Source organism: Schistocerca serialis, chromosome 4 (assembly GCF_023864345.2).
Source record: "Schistocerca serialis cubense isolate TAMUIC-IGC-003099 chromosome 4, iqSchSeri2.2, whole genome shotgun sequence".
In the NCBI taxonomy this organism is placed as follows: Eukaryota; Metazoa; Arthropoda; class Insecta; order Orthoptera; family Acrididae; genus Schistocerca; species Schistocerca serialis.
Window position 1 is genome coordinate 948,803,897 of NC_064641.1, and position 22,717 is coordinate 948,826,613.

The 22,717-nt window shown below is 40.5% G+C and overlaps 1 protein-coding gene across 1 annotated transcript in view; it reads left to right on the top strand.

The window, feature by feature from the left end:
• LOC126473606 (F-actin-uncapping protein LRRC16A) overlaps positions 1–22,717 on the top strand; it is a 517,910-nt gene that overhangs the window by 471,350 nt on the left and 23,843 nt on the right. Inside the window, exons 30-32 of the mRNA XM_050100768.1 lie at positions 1,365–1,551; positions 1,880–1,984; positions 16,079–16,201. Of these exons, the coding sequence (XP_049956725.1) occupies positions 1,365–1,551; positions 1,880–1,984; positions 16,079–16,201 (415 nt within the window). The remainder of the gene's footprint in view (positions 1–1,364; positions 1,552–1,879; positions 1,985–16,078; positions 16,202–22,717) is intronic.

The following is a 22,717-nucleotide window of genomic DNA, read 5'->3' on the forward strand; positions in this document are numbered from 1 at the left end:
TCATTAAACGTGCAGTGTAATCAGTGTGTTAATATTAGGACAGTATGTAGAACATCTCGATTAAAAACACAGTTTACCCACTTTTTCTGCTTTGATTTTTTATGTTATTGATCTTGGAAATTTCTGGACAGACCAAAGTAATCACAAACGACTGAAAAAAAAACTGAAGTAGTATAACTACCTACCTCTTCTCTTCTTAGCGTAGGGTGACACAGTATCAAAACAATTTTATATTTAAAGTAGACGGATAAGTAATTATGCTGTATTCAACTCGACATCTTTCTGTTGCCGATTTCCATAGGGAAACTGGTATAACCCTCTCATCTTCTTTCTCTTTTTTTCAGTCCTTGCCTTCAGTGATCTTGTTTCTATTATATCAGCCTACTGAATGCCGTGCACTAGAAAAAAAATCTTCCCAGCTTCATCTGCAATGATTGCTTTTTTCCCAAAATTGCTGATGTCTGGTTTCATGACCCTTTCTTGTATTAGCTGCTGTTTATACAGAATTTCTTCTACAGAAACAATGAAGTTGGATAAGTATAGTCTGTAATGTTATGATTGGTCGCAAATGCAAACATTATATATATTCAATTTTTTGCTGAATTTACAAACTTTTTTACTACAGTGTATTAAGAGGAAAGACAGATCACCATTCTCATTGATCGTTGACTCAATAGCAGTTAATGATTCGCATTTTAAATTTAGCGTTTAGTTAACCCTTATAATTTGAAGAATTCTTTTCGGAATTGTACATGCCCCATATTTTCCTTTTTTTATATTTTATTCGTTAAATGAAGAAAATAAACACTGAAATCAAAGTGATGTATGTCTTCAGGTATTAAGCAGAAGATATCTAATTTTGGAACTGCTGGGAAAATAAAATAAAAAACTGATCAAAACATTTGACTATTAAGATTTCTGTTCCTCTCTGGAACAAAGTTTTAATAGTTGGCAGATGATCTGTCTTTCCAATTGCTATATTCTATTGTGAATATATTCCATTCTTGTCTTCTGTGGAGCCTCAAAACACTTTAGCTTCCTGCAACTATATTTATCAAGTCCAAGGTTTTCCACTTCCATGCATCACTGCCATCCTTAAAACATTCTAACATGTTAATCAGAAGGATTTCAGCAAAGTGTATTACGTGGCATCTCAGTGTTATCTACATCTTGACTTACATTGTAGAGCTTGCTTCAGTGTGCTTTTACATCAAAATATGTCCTACTCTCACTGGCAGAAAGTTAAAAAGATTGAAGTAGTTCATTTTATCTTTCCTCACAAATTTTCCATAAATTTGTCTTCAAAATTATTTACTTCGTATACTTTCATTAGTAAGTAGTAGTAATTGAGTTTTCACCCTTAGGATGTGGATGCCGAAAAACCACCCTCTCCCATTGTGGCACCTGGTGTGAAACTGCGTTCCACAGGACTTGTGGAATCACTGCGTTCTCCTACTGAAAGTTTTCCAAAGGGAACCACAGCTGATGGTCCGAAGTCACCAGTTCTTAAGTCGACAACAAAAGACGCTTCCCTAAGGACGAATGACAGTAGTCAGTTTCAGTTGAATGCAATTACTTTGTCCATATAGTAGTACCAAATAGATAAATTTTATTTCATTAATAAATGTTCAGCATGTTGTTAATGTTGCGTAATATATTTTAAAATGTTTTATAATTTCCATCTTACATTATGTCTGAGTGATATACAAACAATTGACAAAAATTGTGTAGCCCCTTTCCCAAAACATTTATGAAAATCTGTGATGTATTTCTGCATTCATTTCAAATGTGTTCAGTGAGAAATATCATTAGAGTTCAGTGAGTGTCATTTGTAGCTGTTGACATCTGCAAAATTTTCAGTTGTATTCTTCCATTTCAGCAACCTGCTGTGGTGGCAAACAGTGCAACAGCCGACAGAAACCACCTCCCCCCATTGCACCGAAGCCAAGACCATGGTCTGTTGTCGGAGGGGATCGGAAGTCAGGTTTGTATCCATTCAATGAATATCTGTTGAGCTTCCACAGCAGAGGAGCCTTTATCAGGAATTTTGTTAATGAAGAGGAAGAAAAGAAGCGTGAAAAGAAGTTAAGATGCTGAAAAGAAGAAAACTTACACAGTGGAATCTCTCTCTCGTGTGTGTGTGTGTGTGTGTGTGTGTGGGCGGGGGGGGGGGGGGGGGGGGTTTGATTTTATATAGGTGTGCTCTAAAGTGGATTCTAAGTTCGGTAGCTGAACTATGTTGTCCAGCCAAGCCTATTATTTATGGGTAGAAGCATGATTTTTTCCCTTACTAATTTATGTACAGTTTCACAAGGTGGATAGTAATTTTCCCAATATAATTCTCAAATTAATCATTAAAAGGTTTCGTTACGGTGGTTCTGAATTATTTACGGTTTCATTATTGAGTTCTGAATTATTTACATGAATGGTAATGTACAAGTTACTAAAAACATCCTTTATTATTTTATTGTATTCCTGATTATGATCACACAACACATTACATTATCACTGGGACCTCCTATCCATGGTTTACTTCGTGGAAGAAAACATAGCACTTGTTACAGTTGAAATTATAATCCAAAAAATCTCTCTGCATCAGCGGATGAACAGGGACCCAAATAGACCTTAAGATAGCATTTGAAAAGTTCATGTGTATTACGAGGGCAGTTCAATAAGTAATGCAACCCATTTTTTTTCTGAAACAGGGGTTGTTTTTTTCAACATTGAAATACACCAGGTTATTCCCCAATCTTTTAGCTACACAACACTATTTTTCAACGTAATCTCCATTCAATGCTACGGCCTTACGCCACCTTGAAATGAGGGCCTGTATGCCTGCACGGTACCATTCCACTGGTCGATGTCGGAGCCAACGTCGTACTGCATCAATAACTTCTCCATCATCCGCGTAGTGCCTCCCACGGATTGCGTCCTTCATTGGGCCAAACATATGGAAATCCGACGGTGCGAGATCGGGGCTGTAGGGTGCATGAGGAAGAACAGTCCACTGAAGTTTTGTGAGTTCCTCTCGAGTGCGAAGACTTGTGTGAGGTCTTGCGTTGTCATGAAGAAGGAGAAGTTCGTTCAGATTTTTGTGCCTATGAACACGCTGAAGTCATTTCTTCAATTTCTGAAGAGTAGCACAGTACACTTCAGAGTTGATCGTTTGACCATGGGGAAGGACATCGAACAGAATAACCCCTTCAGCGTCCCAGAAGACTGTAACCATGACTTTACCGGCTGAGGGTATGGCTTTAAACTCTTTCTTGGTAGGGGAGTGGGTGTGGCGCCACTTCATTGATTGCCGTTTTGTTTCAGGTTCGATGTGATGAACCCATGTTTCATCGCCTGTAACAATCTTTGACAAGAAATTGTCACCCTCAGCCACATGACGAGCAAGCAATTCCGCACAGATGGTTCTCCTTTGCTCTTTATGGTGTTCGGTTAGACAACGAGGAACCCAGCGGGAACAAACCTTTGAATATCCCAACTGGTGAACAATTGTGACAGCACTACCAACAGACATGTCAAGTTGAGCACTGAGTTGTTTGATGGTGATCCGTCGATCATCTCGAACGAGTGTGTTCGCACGCTCCGCCATTGCAGGAGTCATAGCTGTGCACGGCCGGCCCGCACGCGGGAGATCAGACAGTCTCGCTTGACCTTGCGGCGATGATGACACACGCTTTGCCCAACGACTCACCGTGCTTTTGTCCACTGCCAGATCACCGTAGACATTCTGCAGGCGCCTATGAATATCTGAGATGCCCTGGTTTTCCGCCAAAAGAAACTCGATCACTGCCCGTTGTTTGCAACGCACATCCGTTACAGACGCCATTTTAACAGCTCCGTACAGCGCTGCCACCTGTCGGAAGTCAATGAAACTATACAAGACGAAGCGGGAATGTTTGAAAATATTCCACAAGAAATTTCCGGTTTTTTCAACCAAAATTGGCCGAGAAAAAAAATGTGTTGCATTACTTATTGAACTGCCCTCGTAATTTCGATACTTGCAGTGACTGAATATTTCAACCTGTTGTCCAGAATGTCTTTCATTTTAATTTAGCAGGATATCTTGAAGAGCGAGGTACCCAGACTTTTTTAACCCTTTGAAGAGAGATAATTTTTGTGATTTTTTGCCCAATGCTGAAATGTTTGTATAGTTTGATTGAATAACATTAGCTGGATGAAATAAATCATTCAGAAGTGCAAATAACATGCGAGCATCACTTGGAGATGTGTGCTTTTCAATTTTTTATACAACTAAAACACTAACTTTTGCAAAAGGAAAGGCACCTCACTTTTTATGGAGTATCTAAGTCCCTCAATAATTTTACTATCTAGTTCAGCAACATGACCAGAAGCAATTACGTTCATCGTATCCTGCAGTTCTTTTAATGTTGAAACCAGCAAATGAGAATAGGGATAATCAGACCCTTCTAATTCCAAAACAATGTCTGCAATAAACTTGCAATGTGCATAACAAATGCTGCTGGCATTTAACAAGGTTGTGAAATCTGGCATCTTTCATTGCTGCCAACCAGTTTACTGTGGGTATAGATTTTAGTGACAGTTGTTTGAATGGAGGATACTTCTGTAACAGGCACCTTTCAACCAACTTCCTCATCTACTCAACACAGGCTCAGGATACAATGAAACTGACATATCTGGAAAGTTTTCATCTATGTATGAACTAGAGATGGGCAAAACTGTGCTTTTCAGAGATTGGATCAGAACTGTTCACTCCCTGAAATGAATTAGCTCTTTTTCATGACTCACCACTCATTTACAATAGAAAATAAATGGAAGGCACATTGCCCTTTAAACATGGTTTATTCCAGTACTACACCTGTATTTTGATCTTATTTGATCCTATTTTTAAGTAACACAGATAATGAGTAAGAATTTTGTATTGTTTATTGAAATTTCCACGATATGACAAAGTTTTTGATTATTGATTTATTTTGCACTATCGTGGTTTTTTGGGTGATCGGAAAATGTTGTAACTTGAGATTTACATTAACAATATATTTGGCTATAATGTATTAAAATTTCATTAACCTCATACAAATTCATCGCAAGCCATATATTTTTAAAGTGAACGTTTCCTTCCGAAGACGCCTAAAATCGCAAAATCCGTACCAGAATAAGAAAAAAAAAATATAAATTTGACTGTAAAACGAAAGTGCTGCATATAGCCTTACGCAGAATAAAACAAGGAAAATATTGGTGTATCACATTTTGCGATACGTTTGTCGGTTCCCTCGTAATTAAAGCGTAAATTCGAGTGTCCATAATAAAAATCCTATAGTAAGAGGAGTCATCAGGAACCTAATCTAATCAGTTTAAACAAATAAAAATAAAATAAAAACAATTGATGTATACATAACATAATAATGTAATATGCATAGCGGTATTACTACGAAGAACAATATCCAGTAGGGACGAACTCCGATGCAGAGGCGCTGAGTCGAGCGGGTCGAGCCGCGAGCTGTATTACTGCGTGAGCTGAGACCGCAGAGACCAGAGTGACACCTGAGTCGCTTTGCTCAACGCTCTGGCTAGAGTCGAGACGGTGGGGTGAGCGTTGAGCGGGCGAGTTCCGAGGGTGGGGGGAGCGGTGAACTCACCCGCTCCGCAACAAATCGTCCGTTCCCTTGCGAGCAGGTTGTTGCAAGTAGTTCCTATGTTATCCGCTAGGTGGCTCTCTGTCCTGTTGCTCGCATCAACTGCCCAGAGGGCAGGACGTGCGACTGAAACGATCGTCGGCAGAGTGCGATGCGAAGTTAAGCTGCGCCAGACACTGCGCGCGGCAGACGACGCACATGGACGGCACGGCATATGTGAAACACAAAATCCAATGGGGCACTGCACAATGCAGGCAGCCAAGGTAGAAGCAGGGCAGAGGCCGGCGCTGGCTGTGTTGTGTGGCGTGCACTGTGCTCTGACCAGCAGAGGCGCTGCTGATATGCTCCGTCTCTCTCTCTCTCTCTCTCTCTCTCTCTCTCTCTCTCTCTCTGCCATGGGAAACGTTTGGAGCTACCGTTCTTTTTTTCTGAATCACTGATTGTTCACTCCTTTGAAAGATTCAACTCTATGAATTAGTTCAAGAGCGCATCCCCCATCTCTAGTATGAACAGAACAAGTGTTTGATTTTCCTTGACGTACAAAAACAGTTCTATGTTTTTGATGCAATTACATTAAACTCTTTTAGATTCTTTTGCAAGATGTCACTGAGCAAACTTAATTTATGAGGCAAGTAAATGAGGTGAATTAAATGTTCTCCAATAATTTCTTTGAGTAGTTCACAACATGTTAACATATACAGGGCAGAATCAGTTATTATATAATTTACATTCTCATGATTAATTTCAAAAGCATGCAACACATTTAGGGCCAATTGAGAACACATTCTGCTGTTCGAGTTATCTAGAAATGCACATTATAGGAAAAATATTTCTGGTTCAGATACCGGATCTTGTATTTTGATAATGAGTGCAAATACACAACAGTCTGCAGAGGGGATAATTTCATTGCAAATTAGAGAGCCAAGTCTGATTTCCCTTCTAAACACTGTTTTATGCCTGCTAGTATTTTGTTTGCACAATGTGGGATGTATTGTTCCCTTAGTTCCTAACCAGTAGAAAAAAGGAAACTCAGTACCATCAAAAGCTCTTAGAAATACTAGTTTTATTAACTTTTCCTGCAGGATGTTGATTTTGAGTAGCTTTGCAGTTATTTCATGAATAAATTCTGTCTCTTCACTCTTAGACAGCGTGTATACGACCCGGGACAACCGGGAGATTCGGAAAAAACCTCGGAATTTTTTCATCCGCGAGAAAACTGGGAAAAACCCAGAAATTGTTTAGAATTCTGGGAATTTTTCATTGTTTTAGTTTTCAGTTAAATTTTTGTGGTTTTGACTGGTAAGAACCAATACTCTAACAAAGGATATTACTGTATCCCGCTATTGCAGAATAATGTTCTAGCAACAAAACTTGAACGAGAGAAAAAAAAAATCGAAAATAAATCTTAAGTTGGAGAGGAAATGCGCCGTATACAACAACAAAACGCAGTGCTCATACAAGCGTCTGCCAACAGCAAAGTGTGTCAAAGGTTTTAGGAAGACTATAATGCTTCATAACAACCAATTGCCTCCGATGAGTGTGACATGACAACCTGTTTAAATTAGATTCGTTTGAGCAGTTGCAGGCGGGCTCTTGTGCATGCGCAGTTGAGTCATGTATGAGTTGTACCTTCTTTCGTTTCTGGTTACAGAAGTATGGCTGGGCACCACGACTTAATATCGCCCATTTTGGAAATATAGTAAATCTGGCCCTGATGCCCAGAGCAGTCTGAGTTGTGGTGGGGAGATGGGTCGTCTCCACGTTACGTGTGCTTAAGTTCAGTGATTTTGTTGTTTCTTCTTTGTTTATTGCTCTCACGTTAAATGGTAACGGATTTTGCGGCCGGGAGTTATCAAATGAATTAAAATACGTTCGCATAATTACGGAAGGCTAAAATATGTTATTAGTTTTAGATTTTATTTCCACCTTACTGACAGTCAAGCATTTATCGCCTTGCAGAACAATGAAGTTATTTTTGTTGGTTTGCTAAAGAGATCTGGATTTCATTAATCTTTTCTGCTTTATTACAAACGAAGTGTTTAATTTCACAGTATTGGCTAGTTTCAACTGTTTGCTGCATTTCAAGTGCACGTATGGCATTATGCCATAATAAAGAACCAAACATGAGATAATACAGTACTGGTACTCCAAGAAAATTTACATACGGATCTGGACATATGAATGTGCATTTTAAGCCGAATTATGCATCCTAATATGGTTCATGAAATTCCGATGCTCTTTAAGTATCCTCTGATGTCTTGTTTGTTTTATAACATAATGTAAGATCTTTTAATGTTTTACACATACGAACATATGGGCTTCCTGTGTCATCGTAGCTGCGTAAGTGTGACGCCTGTTATCTGGCGCTCTCTCTTCCAACTGCTGAAACAAACCTATTTCTATCAGGTCATGGAAAATATTGCGAATGGTGTTTTGAAAAGCGTTACATTCAAACCAAATTTCCTTTCACACAAGATGAACTATGTGCCAGAATGTATGATGAATTTCTTAAATCGCAAAGCATTTGAATCTCATTTAAAAATCAACTCTTTGAGGACAACCATTTAGTAGAATTTTGAGCACAGAAGATCAGACATTTACATCATTATTAAAAATTTTACTGGCACATCTGTGTTACATATCTTAAAGTGTAACACGCGCAAAAAAGATCAACATTATATGTGAAAGCTTAGGTTCTCTTCCAGCTTATTAATCTTGGAGACCAATATTATATGTGAATGCTATGTATATTAATTTAAACAATTAACTTTTCTTATATGTGTGTTCACGCTATTGGCTGAATACATCACGTGTCCTATTGTCATCAGCTGGAGAGATCATGTGACATGAGCTATGACTGGCTTACAAAAGTGCATCGCAACCTTGATTTCAATGCTTCGGAAAGTGACATGCTGTGTTTGGTTGAATTCAAATTTATACCTTCGTAATACGGAAATATGCAGCGTACATGTTGCTGCTGATCATAGTTCTTTCAAAACGTGTCCCCCCATCCGAGTTTCATTTTCTAAAGTGCCGGGAAATTCTACGTCGGTATATAAAACCATAAACATTCAAACAATTGATGAGTTTTACAGTGCCGAGGAAGAGTATACTGTCACTTAACATGGAGAAAGTGTATTTTCACCCGGGAGAAAGTGTATTTTTACCTGGGAAAAATGCGGGAATTTTTTTTCCTTGTCCTCATATACACCCTGTTAGATTTCTTTTTGCTTATCTTACAAAAGTTGTATTGTTGCATGTCATTTTACTGTTGAACTGTTTAATTTACATTCTAAATATTCCATATTTTTAAAGCAATGTTTTGAGACTGTGTTTTTCTTCTCTCACTTGATACGAACAGCACACAATAAAAATTGCTTGTGAAATGTATAAATCTCCACTTGCAAATTGTTTAGCTCTACTGTGCACTGTGACACTTGTCGAACAATCCACCTTCACTACTGCTTGTGAACTATTAACTTGGCATTTGGAAACAGCGGTTATGAGGAACAGGGAGAGCAGGTAGGGTGTGCTGCGGGGAAGGTGGGATGCAGCAGGAAAGAAACTCCATCTCCATGTACTGTGAGTATGTAGTGCAGGCAACGGAAACTTATTTTTTTGTCTGTCCACAAGCTCCATACGATCTGCTTCCTTTTCTGAACTGGAGTGAAGGGGTGATTCTGCAATGTGACAGCAACCGCACCATCACTCATTTTTGGAAGGAAAAAAAAAATGCAATGGAAATAGGCCAACAAAACACACAAAATGATATTACAACTTGGCAACAAAGCCGATGGCAGTGCAGTATGACATAAAAAAGTAATGGGAGGAGGGGTGGTTAGTTGTTTAATGTTATAAATCCATATAGTGGCATACTTCAGCTGTGGCTTGCAGTTGCATGTTTCACTATGTTGGATCTGTCATTCATCTCTCTATTATTTTTGATTATGCACGGTCATCTTTATGAATTGTTCTGGTGGTTCAGCTAATCTGTTCCATCGTCATGTACGAACTTTCTGTTCTGAACTGCAATCCTTTGCAGGGTGATGTTGAAATACGAGTATATGACATGTACTTTGAGCTACAAAATAGGTTTCAAACTCTTAAGTTTCACTTAACTATATTTTAAATTCTTCCTGTCTCGCAATGTCAGATCCCCTCAATTATAACTTGACATAGTCAAAACCTTCAACTCAATATTATAGGCCCTACATCAAAGTTCGATCTTTTTAAGTCAAAAAGTGATTCATTTGTTTTTGGTCCCTGTGGACATGGTCGGTGGCCCTCTTGCTCAGAGCCGTCCGTAACACTGTCAACTCGAGAGTGTCATACCATACCTATGATGTTGTGCAGCAAGTGAGTGGTACTCGTTCCCTGATGACTCCTGCTGCTCTCATTGTTACTGCACACACCAAAGCACCCAGCATCTGCTCCTTTGTTTTACACTGCTTAACATATATCACCTACCATGATCATCTTTAGCTGGTAATAATATTAAAACTCGAACAAAATGTTTAATAAAATACCCTGTTACACTACAGTAGTTGAAAATGGCTAATGGTATGCTGTGCATTTGGCAACAAACATCTACAGATCCCTACAGTATGAAGTCTCCTAACTGTTCCCGACTGCTACCAATCAGAACTATGGAATCCGCATGCCTAGTTATAGTTCAACATAGTGGTGATTTTAGTCACCTTATTTTGCCTGAACCAGGTCGCCAAAATACACCAACACTTTGTGCAATCAGCTGTGCTGCCAGTAAATGTTACTAGTGATTTCCAAGAGTATTAGCACTATAGCTTGAGGAGACAGGCTTAGATGGGATTCCCAGCCATCCTGAGGACAACGTTCCATATATTTTGTTTTGCAAGAAGCCTGGAGTCAAAGTCGGTAATATTTGTGCCAATTTTCTTAGAAAACACCTGGCCCGCCCTAAACACTTCTACTCTTTGGTGTCATGCCTTGGAGAGATTTCCCAAAAAATTAATGATAATGGGTATTTTTGTCCTTCCCTTTCTCTTCATACACATAATCTTGGAACAAAATTTCAAGCTTGTTATTCTCTACAAATTTTACTGTCATATTGCATTTATTGTAAAATAAATAAATTTCTCTTTAAAACAATATTATGACTCTAATTCGTGGAATAAGATCATTGTTTTCATAAGCACGAATATATGATTCATAAAGATACTGTAAAATCTCTTCAAAATGTCTTCTATCGCATTTTATTATCAGTGCAAAGAAAATCATTGCTCAATTTATGGATCTTCCTACTGCTCAATGCTCTTTTTTTTATCATACATCTTTTCTCATTAGTCATGTGCCATAGTCAAGTATATTATCTTTACTGGGTTCACCCATCATATCTGGAATGTCTGAGATGTGGGCACTGTTGGTTAGGAAACTTGCAACATCATTCTGGTCCTTTACAAAATGACCTTAATAAATATCAAGGGAAAATTGGGAACATAGTAAAAATTATTATGGAGATAAACTTTCTGAAGATCACAGTTGGAGATGTTAGGTCGTGGTGTACATTCGTAGTGTTTTTGTTTTGCATATGGATATTCTGGTTGCTGTGTGTGTGTTTATCAATTGTCATTTTTATTTGTACTTCACTGTTGCTATTTGAGTTTACATATTGCCATTTTGTCTCTCTGAGATAGTGAGTGGAACTGTGGATGCTAGAAAATGGAGTGCCTGGTGGAGAAACTGGAACATTTCAGAGATTTTCTTCTGTTTAAGTTCTATAGAAGGGTGACAGCAGCAGAGGCAGCCAGAAGCATTTGTGCCATGTATGAGAATAATGCCATTGGACAGAGCACAGCAGCAATTTCCCATACAAAGACCTGCCCATGTCCACAATAGATAACATTATGCATCTAGTGGAATGCTATGGTGCGGTGCGCTAAGATTTGCTTCTCCAAGGTGTAACCATCACTGCTGACATTTGTCAACAACTGAGACATATTGCAGACACACTCCAAGAACAGTGAGCTAGAAGACTGCATGAAGTGATACTACTCCACAATAACAGCCACCCACACTCTGCTAGACTGACAAAAAATACCATACAGGAGAAGGGTTTGAAAGTCATTCCTCACCCACCTGATCTTGTGCTCTCAGATTTTCATTTTTTTCCAGTCTCTTATCAAACAACCTTCAAACTTCCTTTCTGGATTAAAATGCACTCCGCACCTGGCTCAATGAGGTCTTTGCCTCAAAACCTCATGATTTCTACTGTTGTGGAATCGAATAGTTGCCCCAGAATTGGCAGGCTGTTGTAAAGAGTGAAGGAGAATATATTATTGATGATTTAAGTATCTGTTATGCATATGCATTGTGTTTATTTAAATTATGGAAAAACGCAATGAACTCGCATGCCAACCCAATAATATTGAAGACAGTACAAGATGACACAGTTCACATTATTTTTGTTTTCATGTTTTCTTAATTGTGGATCGATCTACAACAGCTTGTGACATTCACTTGCTTAAATTCTTCGTTGATAGTCCTTGGTTATACTGGCTGTAAAATGGGAGGTGGAAGTTCAACACTGACTACCATAAATGATGTATCCGACAGTTGCACAGTTGCGTTTGATAGTTCTTTACTTTTACTGTTCACAACACCCCCTCCCCCCCCCCCCCCCCCCACCCCCACCCCCACCCCCCTCACCACCACCACCACCCGCAATATTACACTGTTATATGGCCAGTTCACTAGTGGTAAATGTTAAGCCTCATGAATACATTGCAGGCAAAAATCAGCATGCTGCTGCTGCTGCTGTTGAATATCTATGAGGAGTAACAACCTAACCACATAGTTCACAGTTCTTGTAGAATAATACAGTACATGTGGCACTATATCTCAAATAAATTGAACAGACACTGTATTGTTTTAACACATGGCGTATTTGTGTTTCACTAATTCCACTAAATTAATGCATTGTTGTTACTCTAACTGATACGGACTTCCCATCTGAAAATCGGCTATGGACTGACTGTCTCGGGACCAAAAGTTGGGCCTTTATATATCCTCACAATAATAGGCACTGAAACTATAGATTGTTCAATGTTTAATTTACAGAAATTACAATTAAAACATAACTCATTCAATTAACTGAATACATCAAAGAATTCCTTCTTTTTAACAGTTTCTTCTACTACAAGGGCTAAGCAGAATTATTTGTTTAAATTGAAATTAACAGATATAGTTAAGCAAACAATACTTTTGACAAACCTGGTAATTATTTTGGAATTAATTAAGGGCTAGCTTTGCTAAGATGTTTTCGAATGGAGCCAGTCCTAATAGTTCTTCTTCATAATGTTTATAATTATTACAGAATTTATATTTATTTATAAGTCATTAGTAGAATTTAACTCATGAAACAATTGCTGATTTCACCCTATAACAAAGGATATTAACTAAGAATAGTCCAAATAAATTAGGAAATTGATTACATACACAAAACTAAGCACAAAATTAGACCTGGTGCTATATTTATTAAGACTGAGAGCCAACCTTTTATATATATATATAATAGAGGGAAACATTCCACGTAGGAATATGTCTGCTTGTGTCTGTATATGTGTGGATGGATGTGTGTGTGTGTGTGTGTGTGTGTGTGTGTGTGTGTGTGTGTGTGTGCGAGTGTATACCCGTCCTTTTTTCCCCCTAAGGTAAGTCTTTCCGCTCCCGGGATTGGAATGACTCCACCCTCTCCCTTAAAACCCACATCCTTTCGTCTTTTCCCTCTCCTTCCCTCTTTCCTGATGAGGCAACAGTTTGTTGCGAAAGCTTGAATTTTGTGTGTATGTTTGTGTTTGTTTGTGTGTCTATCGACCTGCCTGCGCTTTCGTTCGGTAAGTCACCTCATCTTTGTTTTTATATATAATTTTTCCCACGTGGAATGTTTCCTTAATAGAGGGAAACATTCCACATGGGAAAAATATATCTAAAAACACAGATGATGTGACTTACCATACGAAAGCGCTGCCAGGTCGATAGAAACACAAACAGACACATACATACACACAAAATTCAAGCTTTCGCAACAAACTGTTGCCTCATCAGGAAAGAGGGAAGGAGAGGGAAAGACGATAGGAAGTGGGTTTTAAGGGAGAGGGTAAGGAGTCATTCCAATCCTGGGAGCGGAAAGACTTACCTTAGGGGGAAAAAAGGACGGCTATACACTCGCACACACACACACACACATATCCATCCACACATATACAGACACAAGCAGACATATTTAAAGACAAAGATTTGGGCAGAGATGTCAGTCGAGGCGGAAGTGCAGAGGCAAAGATGTTGTTGAATGACAGGTGAGGTATGAGTGGCGGCAACTTGACATTAGGGGAGATTGAGGCCTGGTGGATAACGGCAAGAGAGGATATATTGAAGAGCAAGTTCCCATCTCCGGAGTTCGGATAGGTTGGTGTTAGTGGGAAGTATCCAGATGACCCGGACGGTGTAACACTGTGCCAAGATGTGCTGGCCATGCACCAACGCATGTTTAGCCACAGGGTGATCCTCATTACCAACAAACACTGTCTGCCTGTGTCCATTCATGCGAATGGACAGTTTGTTGCTGGTCATTCCCACATAGAATGCGTCACAGTGTAGGCAGGTCAGTTGGTAAATCACGTGGGTGCTTTCACACGTGGCTCTGCCTTTGATCGTGTACACCTTCCGGGTTACAGGACTGGAGTAGGTGGTGGTGGGAGGGTGCATGGGGCTGGTTTTACACCGGGGGTGGTTACGAGGGTAGGAGCCAGAGGGTAGGGAAGGTGGTTTGGAGATTTCATAGAGATGAACTAAGAAGTTACGAAGGTTAGGTGGATGGCGGAAAGACACTCTCGGTGGAGTGGGGAGGATTTCATGAAGGATGGATCTCATTCAGGGCTGGATTTGAGGAAGTCGTATCCCTGCTGGAGAGCCACATTCAGAGTCTGATCCAGTCCTGGAAAGTATCCTGTCACAAGTGGGGCACTTTTGTGTTTCTTCTGTGGGAGGTCCTGGGTTTGAGAGGATTAGGAAGTGGCTCTGGTTATTTGCTTCTGTACCAGGTCGGGAGGGTTGTTGCGGGATGCGAAAGCTGTTGTCAGGTTGTTGGTGTAATGGTTCAGGGATTCCGGACTGGAGCAGATTCGTTTGCCACGAAGACCTAGGCTGTAGGGAAGGGACCGTTTGATGTGGAATGGGTGGCAGCTGTCATAATGGAGGTAAGGTACTGTTGCTTGTAGGTGGGTTTGATGTGGACGGACGTGTGAAGCTGGCCATTGGACAGGTGGAGGTCAACGTCAAGGAAAGTGGCATGGGATTTGGAGTAGGACCAGGTGAATCTGATGGAACCAAAAGAGTTGAGGTTGGAGAGGAAATTCTGGAGTTCTTCACTGTGAGTCCAGATCATGAAGATGTCATCAATAAATCTGTACCAAGCTTTGGGTTGGCAGGCTTGGGTAACCAAGAAGGCTTCCTCTAAGCGACCCAAGAATAGGTTGGCGTATGAGGGGGCCATCCTGGTACCCATGGCTGTTCCCTTTAATTGTAGGTATGTCTGGCCTTCAAAAGTGAAGAAGTTGTGGGTCAGGATGAAGCTGACTAAAGTAATGAGGAAAGAGGTTTTAGTTAGGGTGGCAGGTGATTGGCGTGAAAGGAAGTGCTCCATCGCAGCGAGGTCTTGGACGTGCGGGATATTTGTGTATAAGGAAGTGGCGTCAATGGTTACAAGGATGGTTTCCGGGGGTAACGGATTGGGTAAGGATTCCAGGCGTTCGAGAAAGTGGTTGGTGTCTTTGATGAAGGATGGGAGACTGCATGTAATGGGTTGAAGGTGTTGATCTACGTAGGCAGAGATACGTTCTGTGGGGGCTTGGTAACCAGCTACAATGGGGCGGCCGGGATGATTGGGTTTGCGCGCGCACACACACACACATATCCATTGTGTGGATGGATATGTGTGTGTGTGCGAGTGTATACCCGTCCTTTTCTCCCCAAAGGTAAGTCTTTCCGCTCCCGGGATTGGAATGACTCCTTACCCTCTCCCTTAAAACCCACATCCTTTCATCTTTCCCTCTCCTTCCCTCTTTCCCGATGAGACAACCGTTGGTTGCGAAAGCTAGAATTTTGTGTGTATGTTTGTGTTTGCTTGTGTGTCTATCGACCTGCCAGCGCTTTCGTTCGGTAAGTCACCTCATCTTTGTTTTTATATATAATTTTTCCCACGTGGAATGTTTCCTTCTATTTTTTTATATGTATATACACCCGTGTATGTCAATTTTAATTAGGCAAAAATAAAAATAAAATGAATTTAAGAAGGCAAATGGCAATAAGAGAAGAAGTAAAGAGATCCCAGCTTGTTTTGTTGTAACAGTTTTTATTGTGAACAGTTGTATGTTTATTCTTTCAGTTGTAATTAAACAGAAACTGTCTTTCTGCAGGGGAGTTTTCGTTGCTGAGTGATGGTTCCAGTACGAATACCTCTGCTGCCAATACCCCTGACTTGGATTCAGGAGATACGTTGGATGAATCTACAGACTCTGGAGTCGCGAGTTTGGGATCTGGTATGGATACACAATACTTTTGGTTCCTTCACCATTGCTCCAATGCTACGAATTATTTTACTGCTCTGAGAATTGAATTGATGGTTCATTTTACGTAATTTTAAACCCATAAGTGATGAGAAATACTGTCATAAACTGATAACATAACATATTGCACCTACTATGTATCTGTTACCGTATGTGGGCTGAAATCTGAGTGAGAAGGAAATGAAGGAATAACCCTTATTAACTAAAAAAATAACTTTGGTATGAAACAACAACAAAGCAATAAGCAAAATACAGCCAGATGTTTGAAAGTGTATTTCTGTATTAGTGTCAGCTTCTGCATGGTATTCAGTACCCTGTTGCTATGCCCTGGGCATTCTAAAATGTTAGCACTTTCCTCGACGTGTTGTCCTCAAGAAGATTGAGACATTAGTCACAACCCTGTCCCACTCAAAGGAAGCCCTCCTGAGATCACCTGTTTGTGAGAAGGGCTCTTGCGATGATGTGCTCAAGTGATCGATTGGGTCTGTCTAAGCAGATACTGCTTACAGAGGGGAGATGGTAGCAGCATGAATCAAATCTGAGCCAACAATTAGCAAATCAGTACACTGGGCCATGGCACCATTATGTGAACTGCTCCTCAAAAATCGCTCATACTCTGTGCTCGTGCAATACATTGCACACACTTTCAAAGAAAAATACTGACTTGGTGCTGTGAGCCACGTAGCACGCATAGTGCCCAAAGGAATGACGTATGCAATCAGAACATGCACAATCACAGACAGCTGTTTCCCTTCTCTGATTTGATCGTAGCTTGACTGACCGTCATTTCAGCAATCAACATTGGTTTCTTGATAATGCAGAGAGAATGCAACAGAACATGTTTTTGTCCATTTTATTTGCTGACCAGCACACATTTCAAGAGAAATGGTGTAATTTTAGTGCTAATTCTGGCTTGCATTTGAAGAGAAATGGAATAATTTTGATGAGATATTTACAGTGTGCTGTAGCACATTAGCATATGATAACTGGCTACTACTGTCAATAACGATGAGTTGGGGGGGGGGGGGGGGGGGGGGGGAGAGGAGGAGAGGAGGACAACCTCCGCCTCCATCATGTACTGTAATGCACAGTACATGTAACACAAATTTGTGTGTTGAGCTTCCACAAGCTCGTGATAACTGGCTTGCTTTTCTGAACTGCTCTGTGCTCCCTACCGCCGTTGGATAAGCAGCTGCCAGCAGAAAGTCATATACTCTTAGCTCACTTATTTGTTACATAGTTTAATTCTTAATCTCTTTGCGTGTTTTTGGGTACTTGCATTGTTTAATTCATAAATTTCGGGCGTATTATAGTATTTGAGGGTTGTAGCATTGCATTTTAGTACTTGAATAGTGTAAAATCACGTAGTCTCCTTCTGCCGCCGAGCAGTGTGTCAGCAGTGCGCAAGTAGCAGCATTTACTAGGCAATCTTGTATTTTAATAACCGTTTAAATTTTGTGTCAAATTGTTTGTGCTCTCTGTAGATTAGTGCAGATGTTCTTTCCACAACAGTATTTAGCATGGATAGGGACTGTGACTGCTGTGTTTGGATGCGGACTGAGTTGGCATCCCTTCGCTCCCAGCTTTAGGTAGTGTTGGCTTCGGTCACACAGCTTGAGGCTGTTGCCAATGGGCATCGCTGTGGGAGTCTGGATGGGGGTTTGTCGGGGACGGCCAGCTCGTCCCACGCATCCCTCGTTCGGACTACAGCTGTGGCTGCCCGGGATACTGCCCACATTGAGGCTGACCCCTCACCTGTGGTTGAGTGAGAGGTCATCTCGAAATGTGGCAAGGGGCAAAAGACATTCCGGAGGCCTGAACAGAAGGCCTCTCCAGTTTGTCTGACAAACTAGTTTCAGGCTCTGTCTCCGGCTGATACTGATCTTCGGCCGGACATGGCTGCTTGTCCTGTTCCAGAGGTTCCCCCTCAGTCTGCAAGATGTGGTTGGACGCAGAGGGTAGGCTTACTGGTAGTTGAGAGATCCAACGTCAGGTGCATGATGGGGCCCCTTAGAGATATGGCAATAAGAGAGGGGAAGAAAACCAATGTGCACTCCGTGTGCATACCGGGGTGCGTCATTCCAGATGTGGAAAGGGTCCTTCCAGATGCCATGAAGGGTACAAGGTGCACCCACCCATCCTCAGGTGGTCGCTCATACTGGCACCAATAATGTGTGTCGCTATGGATCGGAGGAAATCCTCACTGGCTTCCGGCGGCTATCTGATTTGGTGAAGACTGCCAGTCTCGCTAGCAGGATGAAAGCAGAGCTCACCATCTGCAGCATTGTCGACAGGACTGACTGCGTACCTTTGGTACAGAGCCGAGTGGAGGGTCTGAATCAGAGGCTGAGACAGTTCTGCAGCTGTGTGGGCTGCAGATTCCTCGACTTGCGCCATAGGGTGGTGGGGTTTCGGGTTCCGCTGAATAGGTCAGGAGTCCACTACACACAACAGGCGGCTACACGGGTAGCAGGGGTTGTGTGGTGTGGACTGGGCAGTTTTTTTAGGTTAGATAGCCTCGGGCAAGTACAGAAAGGGCAACAGCCTCCAAGGGTGTGGGGCAAAGTCAGGACATGCAGGGACCAAGCAGCAATTGGTGACCACTTTTCAATGACACTGTTGTTTCTTTGCCACCATCAGACTGTCTGATATGCCTCTGCTGTTACATTCATTGCCTCTCTGTTGGATTGTATTGATGAGCTTGTGCAAGGCATCTTAGTTGTGATCCTCCACCTCACTGGAACTTCTGTTCCGTTTCTACATGCCACCAACCCCCTTTTCTATATCATATCACTGGAATTTCTGTTCCCCTTTCTAAATGCCCCCCACCCCAGTTACCATTTTCAAAAGCTTTCTTTTAAGTTTACAAATGCTATAAATGTACGTTTGCCTTCCTTTAACCTATCTTCTGTGGTAAGTCATAAGGTCAGTATTGCCGTGCATGTTCCTACATTTCTCTGAAATCGAAACTTATCTTCCCAAGATTGTCTTCTACCAGTTTTTCCATTCTTAAAGAGATCCAACGCAACATTTGCAGTCGCCATAGGTACATGTATCTTGCAAACATTGCTTCCATCAGCTATTTATGCATTGGAATGAAATTCTGGGATCCTTATTATGAGAGTATTCATAATGAGATTTTCACTCTGCAGCGGAGTGTGCACTGATATGAAACTTCCCAGCAGATTAAAACTGTGTGCCGAACTGAGACTCAAACTCGGGACCTGTTCATGTTCAGAGTGTGCACTGGAAGTCAGTAGAAACAGAATCCTCTGGTCAGAATGCTTGTTTGCACTACTGCTGCTACAGTTTCACAGTGTACTGCAGTAGACAGATCTTGCTCTCTAAGATTTATTGTTAACTCCCTGAAATATTCGTTTATAAAGGTTTGCACTGACTTCAATACATGTTGAGCATTAGCTCAGTTGGACAAAAATTTGTAAGAATTTTTTAATCAGCTATACTAATATTTATGAAACTAAAGAATTTGCAATAGTGGTCACGTTTCAGTTTATTTACATGGATTACAGGTTATGGATTTACAACCACCAGCAGATTGTAAGCTGCTCTGTATTATTCTCCATTGTGGAGTGGGCTCACAAACATTATTTGGAAGGATGGAGGTGAACCATTGCAGTACAACTGCATTTATTCATCCATTCCACACAACATTATATAGTAACAGTTGTTGCAACTGGTATAACCAAGTGCCAGTGCTACACTCATAAAACGTGAACATGTTAAGCAACACATGTGCACAACCAGTTTGTGTGTCTGCACACCATTTTCACTCTTGCGTACTACTGCATCGTGCTGTTGCAATCACAAATCCAGTCCATTGTTGTGACAAACAAAGAAAGCAACTCTCTCCCACATTCACACTACAGAAGACAGTTGCATGTACATACACACAGGATGGTGCAAAACTTGAACATCTGAGGTACATGTATGAGGTGTGATAAAAACACACTTTTGCCAATCTTGTAAGCACTTCTAGAACTCTTTTTCCATTATGGTGTTCAGCTTCTTCAGTAATTCTGTCTTTATATCGTCAGTGACAGCAAAACGATGTCAGTCCATAGTTCTTTTCAGCCTCAGTAATGGAAAGAAATCACAGGGGACAATGTCCAGTGAATACCATGGCTGAGACAACATAACAGCTTTGTTTTTTTGCCAAAAAAATGATGAATAAGTGTTGAGGTGTGAGCAAGAACGTTATTGTGATTTAATTTTGATGAGTGGTTTTGCTACAATTCTATATTTTTCTTTGGATTGCTTCACGCAAATGGTGCATAACTTTCAAGAAGTATTCCTTATCGACCTTACAACCATAAGGAAGGAACTCATGGTGTACTGTCCCATTGTAATTGAAGAAAACAGTGAGAAGAACCTTAACATGTGATTGAACTTCTTGAATTTTTTTTCAGTCTTGGCTCTTCAGGCAGTTTCCATTGGGACAATTGGGACTTGGTTTCAATATCACCCCTCCCACACACACACACACACACTGCTTGGTGTGAGCCAAAGGATATGCTGACACCATCAGCAACCTCTCTGACAGTGATTCGGCAATTTTCCAGGACAAGTTTTGTTACTTCTTCCACATTGTCATCAGATATTGATGTGTGTGCCGTCCATTTTCTAAGACAACTTCTCAACCCTATTGGAAACATTTATACCAATTGTAAAAATTTTTCCTGCTCATAATACATTTGCCAAAAGCCACAGTCAACATTTTGAATGCAGTGCTGCTCTTTATTCCATATTTCAAGCAAAATTAAATGCAAATTCTTTACTCCATCTTTTTCAAAAGTAAAAATTGGTTGAGCACTCGAAAACAAGTTTAACCTTTTTGAATGTCAGCAATAAACTAAATATTCAAAACAGCTGAAAATGCAAACATGCATCATGAACGTGTCTACTAAGACGAAAAAGGATTTTGAAAATCAGTTGTATAAAGCCTATGAAATTAAAAAATTTCTGTTACTTTTGGATCAAACCTCATATATATTTCTCACAAGAGAGAGGACACAGAATCATTAAATGAAGTGTACTGATAGTTATGACTATATGAGGACCCCAGAGGTCAAGGAGTCTAAGTGACAAAATCATAGCTTTGAGAAAACGCAAGTCAAAGTTTAACGGTTTTCGTAGGAGGGGACATGAGATTTTCACCATTTCGAACATTTCAGATGAATACTCGGGTCCTTAGCCTTTTATTACCAATGATAATAAATTAGTAGAACATCTGGTTTATGGTTGATAGGTACAAAGAATGGACAATATGCACTTAGACCCCTTTATCTTTCACTTACAATAGAGTAAAATGATAATGCTCAAGAGTACATACTGAACACAACAGGCATTTATTGCTGTAACAGGATACAATATTGTGTTAATTGTGTGCTGATTGATTTACAAAATCCAAATATTTGGATTTAACACTTATCAACATGTATCACAATCATCATCTGTGTCATAGACGTTGTTACCCAAGTCCGTAGTGACATCATCATCATCATCATCATCCACATCAGCAAATGGTTCACCAGTCTTTGTTTCATGGGATAAATGTTTATAAAATTGGTGGTTTATCGGTGGCACAAATTACAGAAGTGCCATCAGATCTTCATATTTTGTGTATTTTAGCTTTGGCTTCACAGCAATGGATTGAATTCTGGGAAGTTGTTTAGGCATTTTTACTGTTCTCTGCTTGTTCATTGGCAGTTTCTGCTAAGCAGAATACCCTCAGCTGATGTTTTCCTATGAAAAAGGGTATTTGGGTTTGCCTTTTCAAAATGAAGTACCTGCATTCCACGTATCTCTGGTACAGTGTTGTTAAAGTACTGGTTTAGTGGCTGCAGATCAACGAAGTCTTCATCTGTCTTTTTAGTAACAACAAATTTTCGACTTGCTGTGGCAGCCAGATTCATCCAGTCCTCTGGTATATAAATGTCACATTCATTCCCCTTTCTTTTAAGTTCAGTGATCCCGAAGTCCTGGTCACATTCATTGTATGAATGTCCGGAAACGAGGAAATACTGATCAACAGTTTCAATTTTTTGTGTTCATAACAATATAACACCAAAATTTTACTATTAGATAGCTCTTGTTCTGGCCTCCACAGTTGTCACTGAAGGCCAAGATGTGCTTCACAGTGTGAGGAAGGCTCTGGGTATACTTCAGCAGGCAAAATGCTATCTCCTGGCAACCCCTACTTGCCTGTCCTTCATGCCACATAAACGTACGGGTGAGTTCATCGCATGTGATGCCGGAATCATCTTTTGAAGATCAAAGCATATTGCATCATGGTTGTCGTCCTTTAATTCCTTGCATTTCCTTTTGGCTCCTTTTCCTACTTCTGCCTTCCAGCGACGACATTATGTTTCAACTTCAGCTGCCTTTTTTCATCAGGCGTACCATGTACAATTCTCATTTGCAACCTGTCACAAGTTACACAGGTATTGATACGAGGCCTGTGAAAGGTTA